Source organism: Bison bison, unplaced genomic scaffold (assembly GCF_000754665.1).
Source record: "Bison bison bison isolate TAMUID 2011002044 unplaced genomic scaffold, Bison_UMD1.0 scf7180017864353, whole genome shotgun sequence".
Taxonomy (NCBI): Eukaryota; Metazoa; Chordata; class Mammalia; order Artiodactyla; family Bovidae; genus Bison; species Bison bison.
In genome coordinates this window covers 103,705-111,258 of record NW_011494925.1, presented here as the reverse complement: position 1 = coordinate 111,258, position 7,554 = coordinate 103,705, and the positions used below count along the sequence as shown (strand labels likewise).

Sequence of the window (7,554 nt, the reverse complement as noted above, 5' to 3'; positions counted from 1 at the left end):
TATCTGCATATCTGAGGTTATTGATATTTCTCCCGGCAATCTTGATTCCAGTTTGTGTTTCTTACAGTCCAGCGTTTCTCATGATGTACTCTGCATATAAGTTTAGAGATCAGATATTATTAAAATAATTTCTATAAAGCTTTTCCTCTGAGTTTTTTCATAACTTGATTTTTGATCTATATACTTTTTTATAACTTCATAATATTTTTGCTCATTTTAAGAAAAGAATAACCTTTAAAACAATCTCCTTCTTTTGTTAGAGTTCTTGTACACTGGGAGTTGTGGTGGCTTTGGTTTGTGAAAATAGCAGATATATACCGGGCTTTAGTTTTAGAATCTTTTCTTGAAAAGCTGTACAATAGTTGAATGTTTGTAAATAAGGCTGTAAATAGTATATAACAGTAGAAAAATTAAAATATATTTACCTAAATTGTGCAAGTACAGTCAATTAAAACTTTATATTTCAATAATTATGAATTTTATAGTATGTCATTAGTACTGATATATATTCCATAATTTATTCATAGTTTTTAAAATGAAATTTCTTCAGAGTTGTAAATGATGGTACTGTAATGTTAATGCAGTTTTAGAAAAGGATTTTTGGTATTTGTTTGACTTTGTATGGTATTAAAGCTGCTTTAGAAAGCTTTTTATCTTGTCTTATATATTATCATCCCTAGTGTTATAAATAATAATAATACTTTTAAACATGAGCAAAGTAACTTAAGGAGAATTTACTCTCTAATATCATGCTACAAGAGTTAAATTATTAAGTGTTATGTTAAATTATTAAGTCTTAGTTTCTCCAGAACATGATTAACAACAAAAAAACCCCAACATTTTAGGGGAACAACATATAGCTTTAGAGAGTAAATACATGTTTTACAAACTTCATTTTTTAGAGTCCAAATCCACTGTTGGACCTGCTGGTTCTGACGGAGTCCCAGACACGAGAGGAAACAGATGATGTCCGCACTGCGGTCAGGCAGCAGCTCCAGAAAGAGCTGATTGCTCTCTTTAGTACCTTGCTGCTCAGTTTTGAGGCTGTTACTGACAGGTACCATTGGGATCGTTGGAGGTTTGGGGACATTTATGTAGAACCTAGTTTTCTTTTGATTTCCAAAGAGTCTTTTCACTTGTTTCAAATTAAGAGGAGGAAAGATTTCAGTAAAAATCAGTTGTTGTGGTCTGTTTTTATATCAGTCCTGATTGTAATTTCACACACACGCGCGCGCACTATTTTGTTGTCTCTTGGCTTAGTTCTTGGGGCTTTCCTGGTGGCTGAGATGGTAAAGAAGCCGTCTGCAATGCAGGAGACCCGGGTTTGATTCTTGGAGATCCAGGAAGATCTGGAGAAGAGAATGGCAACCCACTCTAGTCTTCTTGTCTGGAGAATTCCATGGACAGAGGAGCCTGGCGGGCTATAGTCCTCGGGGTTGCAAAGAGTTGGACACACACACACACAAAAGAATTGGACACGATTAAGGGATTAACACTTTGACTTTTACTTAGGTCTTAGTTCTCTCTTTTCTACACATCTGACTGAACAGTCATACCCATTTCTATGACTTTACAACTTTTTGCACTGATGATTTTCAAATGTATGTCTATAGCTCTGACTTAAAAATTTTACATTCATAATTTTAACCATAATTTTAAATTCATAATTTTAATTTTAAAGTATACAATTGAGTGGGTTTTGATATATATCCAGTGTGCAACTATCACTGGTTAATTCCAGAACATTTTCATTACCCCCAGAGCAGTCTGTCCCCATTCACCCTTACCCAGACCCCTGGTAGCCATTAATTAATCTTCTTTCTCTATGAATTTGTGTATTCTGGACATTTCATATAACTGGAGTCAGACAATACGTGACCTTTTCATTTAGCATCATGTTTCCAAGGTCTGTGCACGTTGTAGCAGATGACAGTGACTAAATGATAGTCCATGGACGGATATGCCATGTTCTGCTTATCTGTTCACCTGCTGGTAGACACTGAGTCCTCCTTTCACTGTGGTGAATTGTGGTGTTATGAACATTCATCTGCAAATTTCCATGTGAATATATGTTTTCAGTTCTTGAGTGTATACCTAGGACTAGAATTGTGGGTTCATGTGGTAATTCTGTGTTAACTTTCAGTTGCATTATCAGTTGTCAATACTGATACCCCCTTATGCATTTTTCAGTGTAATTGTTACCTGTATTTTACATTATATATTCTGGATGGTATATTCACTATGTTTTCCTTGGAAAGACTTGTTTTAAGAGGGAGTATTTTATGCCGTTTTGACTAGTTCCTACTTTTCTGATACAGTGAATTGTTAGTAACCCTCTACCACCAGTAAGAAAGCCCATTAAACCCATTACATTTGTTCTGTGGTTGAATTTTTTCCCTTCTTCACATACACAGGAAATGCTTGGAGCTTTTTTACGTTTTCCAAACACAGCTGGCCCTGAAACTACTCCAGTGTCTGAGAGTCACGGACGCTCCTCACTTCTATGGCCTACCGTCCCTTGAGAGGACCTTGCGGGGGATGGCCCACCTCACGGCGTGTCCGGGGTGGAGCGCACACTCTCCTCTGACAAAGCCACTCGACATTTGTGGGAAATACTTGTCAGGTCTCCTCGAAGTAAGTAAAAATAGCCACTGACTGTAAATAGCAATAGTACAACCCTAGATCATGGCTATTCACGGTTTATTGATCACTCAGTGTGTGCCAGGCACAGTATGAAGTGCACTGTGGGTGCTACTGTATTTAATGTAGATTATTACTGTTTATGTTGTTGTTGGTCAGTCTCTCAGTTCTGTCTGACTCTCTGCGACCCCATGAATTGCAGCTTGCCAAGCTTCCCTGACCTTCACTATCTCCTCGAGTATTATTTATGGCTCATCATGATTAAATGTTTTAATGATTTTTATTAGCAAATGTGTAAGTAAGGTTACTTTTATGAATAAACTCATTTTTAAGAAAAGTAAGGCTTACACTTAGTTAAGCCCCTTTATTTGGGTAACTTGTTTATTTGTGTTTATTAATACTTTTGTAAGTCATACTTCAGATGATATTATCTAGGATTTGTTTCCAAAAGTACATCTTACTTTTTAAAAAAAGTTCAAAATTTTAAATACTCCCAGCTGTCCTATAAAACTTAATGTGACTATAATGTAAAATTTGTTACAGTCACTTTAACAAAATATTTTTTGAGTAATTATACATATTGAAAGGGAGCAAAGTGTCAGTGTATTAAGTAGTTATTTCATATTCATGGAGTGGGAAACAGCAACCCATTCCAGTATTCTAGCCTGAAAAATTCCATGGTCAGAGGAGCCTGGTGGGCTACAGTCATGGAGTCACAGAGAGTTGGACATGACTAAGCATACATACACACACACACACACACACACACACACACACACCCACCCATATTTAAAGGTGTCTGTGGTCAGAAATATATGAAAGTTTAGAACAGATATATTAAGTAAATACTTACCGTAATGTTTTTTAAAAAGTCAACTCCTCCAATGCTTTTAATATAATTCAGTCTACAAGTATTCATTGGAAGGACTGATGCTGAAGCTGAAACTCCAATCCTTTGGCCACCTGATGCGAAGAACTGACTCTTTTGAAAAGACCCTGATGCTGGGAAGGGTTGAAGGCAGGAGGAGAAGGGGACGACAGAGGATGAGATGGTTGCATGACATCACCGACTCGATGGACATGAGTTTGAGTAAACTCTGGGAGGTGGCGATGAACAGGGAGGCCTGGCATGCTGCAATCCATGAGGTTGAAAGGAGTCAGACACGACTGAGTGACTGAACTGAACTGACTTACAAGTATCTAATTTATAGCTTTATTTATAATGCAATGTATAAATACTCCATTTATCAACCTTTTGGAACACATCGCCTCTATGAGGTGATTCTGTCAGTTTCAAATCAGGGATAGGTGAGGACCTGCTATAGCAGTAACTGAAGAAATATTTTGCTGTTTATATTTAGAAACCATCAGAAGTGCTTTTTGTTTGTAAAAGCTGTGTAAGAGGAGAGACTTCAGATGACGCCTGTGTTTCAAACACCTGAAATTAAAATGAGCTTTCTATGTTATTGAAGAACAAAAAGGTTTAGTTCTAGGTAAGAAGTCAAGGCAAAAAGAAAATAATATCATTCTAAGCTCAGTTGTATTTGCGGTAGTGAAAATCAGCACAGCTAAGGAATAGATTAAAAGTATGATCCTTGTTTTTTGAAAACCTTAATAACAAAGCTTTGGAATAAACAGAGGAATGCGTTTTATCTTCATGTCAATATAGCATCTTGGGAAGAATATCTTTACCTTAAATGACAGGACAGTAATACATATTTAATCTTATTTGGGTTCTTCTGCTTGCTTAACTAGCTAAACAGGTCTCTTTATTTTACTACTGACTAAATTGATTGGGGGCAGGAGGAGAAGGGGACGACAGAGGATGAGATGGCTGGATGGCATCACTGACTCGATGGACGTGAGTCTGGGTGAACTCCGGGAGTTGGTGATGGACAGGGAGGCCTGGCGTGCTGCAATTCATGGGGTCACAAAGAGTCGGACATGACTGAGTGACTGAACTGAACTGAAATTGATATTTTAGAAACTAAAATAATGCTTATGTGAATGGACATCGAAACAAAGTCATTGTTGATCCAAATGATTTGCTTAATTAAAGCTGATTCCTTTTCAGATGGGAAATACAATTCATTATTAGATATTTTGTTTCTGCATAGTGAAATTTGAACGCGAGTATTTGCCTCTTGTGGTTGGGAAATGAGGCTTTTAGACTAAGCATGATTCATTATGATATGTGAATAAATATGATAATTAAATCCTTAAAAATTATATATGAAATGCAATTCTGGGTATCTGACAATAAGTCAAGTTGAAAGGAGATAACCATCAAAGTTCTTAACTTGTCCATCATAAGCCAAAACTAAAACCACGATAATATAGCTGTCTCCAGTGAATCATTCAGATTTCTTACTTCTAAAAATAGCCCCTTAAAATATTAAGCTTTTAATTATGGAAAATCTTAAACATACACATATGCAGAAAGAATAGTCATGTAGCAGTTACCTATAGCTTATTATCCCCTGTAAGATGGTAGGTGTTGCGAGAGGGCATCAGATGGCAGACACACTGAAACCATAATCACAGAAAACTAGCCAATCTGATCACACGGACCACAGCCTTGTCTAACTCAATGAAACGAAGCCTTGCCATGTGGGGCCACCCAAGACAGACGGGTCATGGTGGAAAGGTCTGACAGAATGTAGTCTGCTGGACAAGGGAATGGCAAACCACTTCATTATTCTTGCCATGAGAACCCCATGAACCGTATGAAAAGGCAAAACAATAGGACACTGAAAGATGAACTCCCCAGGTCAGTAGGTGCCCAATATGCTACTGGAGATCAGTGGAGAAATAACTCCAGAAAGAATGACGAGATGGAGCCAGAGCAAAAATAATAACCAGTTGTGGATGTGACTGGTGATAGAAGCAAGGTCCAATGCTGTAAAGAGCAATATTGCATAGGAACCTGGAATGTCAGGTCCATGAATCAAGGCAAATTGGAAGTGGTCAAACAAGAGATGGCAAGAGTGAATGTCGACATTCTAGGAATCAGAGAACTGAAATGGACTGGAATGGGTGAATTTAACTCAGATGACCATTATATCTACTACTACAGGCAGGAATCCCTCAGAAGAAATGGAGTAGCCATCATGGTCAACAAAAGAGTCCGAAATGCAGTACTTGGATGCAACCTCAAAAACGACGGAATGATCTCTGTTCGTTTCCAAGGCAAACCATTCAATATCACAGTAATCCAAGTCTATGCCCCGACCAGTAACGCTGAAGAAGCTGAAGTTGAATGGTTCTGTGAAGACCTACAAGACCTTTTAGAACTAACACCCAAAAAGATGTCCTTTTCATTATAGGGGACTGGAATGCAGAAGTAGGAAGTCAAGAAACACCTGCAATAACAGGCAAATTTGGCCTTGGAATACGGAATGAAGCAGGGCAAAGGCTGATAGAGTTTTGCCAAGAGAATGCCCTGGTCATAGCAAACACCCTCTTCCAACAACACAAGAGAAGACTCTACACATGGACATCACCAGATGTCAACACCGAAATCAGATTTATTATATTCTTTGCAGCCAAAGATGGAGAAGCTCTATACAGTCATCAAAAACAAGACCAGGAGCTGACTATGGCTCAGATCATGAACTCCTTACTGCCAAATTCTGACTTAAATTGAAAAAAGTAGGGAAAACCACTAGACCATTCAGGTATGACCTAAATCAAATTCCTTATGATTATACAGTGAAAGTGAGAAATAGATTTAAGGGCCTAGATCTGATAGACAGAGTGCCTGATGAACTATGGACAGAGGAGGTTCGTGACATTGAAAAGGAGACGGGGATCAAGACCATCCCCAAGAAAAAGAAATGCAAAGCAGCAAAATGGCTGTCTGAGGAGGCCTTACAAATAGCTGTGAAAAGAAGAGAAGTGAAAAGGAAAGATATTCCCATTTGAATGCAGACTTCCAAAGAATAGCAAGGGGAGATAAGAAAGCCTTCCTCAGCGATCAATGCAAAGAAATAGAGGAAAACGACAGTATGGGAAAGACTAGAGATCTCTTCAAGAAAATCAGAGATACCAAAGGAACATTTCATGCCAAGATGGGCTTGATAAAGGACAAGAATGGTATGGACCTAACAGAAGCAGAAGATATTAAGAAGAGGTGGCAAGAATACACAGAAGAACTGTACACAAAAGAGCTTCACAACCCAGATAATCATGATGGTGTGATCACTCCCCTAGAGCCAGACATCCTGGCATGTGAAGTCAAGTGGGCCTTAGAAAGCATCACTATGAACAAAATTAGTGAAGGTAATGGAATTCCAGTTGAGCTATTTCAAATCCTGAAAGATGATGCTGTGAAAGTTGCAGTCAATATGCCAGCAAATTTGGAAAACTCAGCAGTGGCCACAGGACTGGAAAAGGTCCGTTTTCATTCCAATCCCAAAGAAAGGCAATGCCAAAGAATGCTCAAACTATTGCACAATTGCACTCATCTCACACGCTAGTAGAGTAATGCTCAAAATTCTCCAAGCCAGGCTTCAGCAATACGTGAACCGTGAACTTCCACATGTTGAAGCTGGTTTTGGAAAAGGCAGAGGATCCAGAGATCAAATTGTCAACATCTGCTGGATCTTCAAAAAAGCAAGAGAGTTCCAGAAAAACATCTGTTTCTGCTTTATTGACTATCAAAGGCTTTGACTGTGTGAATCACAATAAACTGTGGAGAATTCTGAAAGAGATGGGAATACCAGAGCACCTGACCTACCTCTTGAGAAACCTATAGGCAGGTCAGGAAGCAACAGTTAGAACTGGACATGGAACAACAGACTGGTTCCAAATAGGAAAAGGAGTATGTCAAGGCTGTATATTGTCACCCTGCTTATTTACCTTATATGCAGAGTACATCATGAGAAACGCTGGGCTGGAAGAAGCTCAAGCTGG

At 38.4% G+C, this 7,554-nt stretch overlaps 1 protein-coding gene across 5 annotated transcripts in view; it reads left to right on the top strand.

The window, feature by feature from the left end:
- Positions 1-7,554, top strand: part of RTTN (rotatin) — a 119,099-nt gene that overhangs the window by 55,274 nt on the left and 56,271 nt on the right. For 4 of the 5 annotated variants that reach the window (XM_010855045.1, XM_010855046.1, XM_010855044.1 and 1 more), the window contains exons 27-28: positions 903-1,057; positions 2,415-2,634. The exons of the other annotated variant lie outside the window; for it this stretch is intronic. In XM_010855045.1, coding sequence (XP_010853347.1) covers positions 903-1,057; positions 2,415-2,634 — 375 coding nt within the window. The remainder of the gene's footprint in view (positions 1-902; positions 1,058-2,414; positions 2,635-7,554) is intronic. 5 annotated transcript variants of the gene reach the window in all.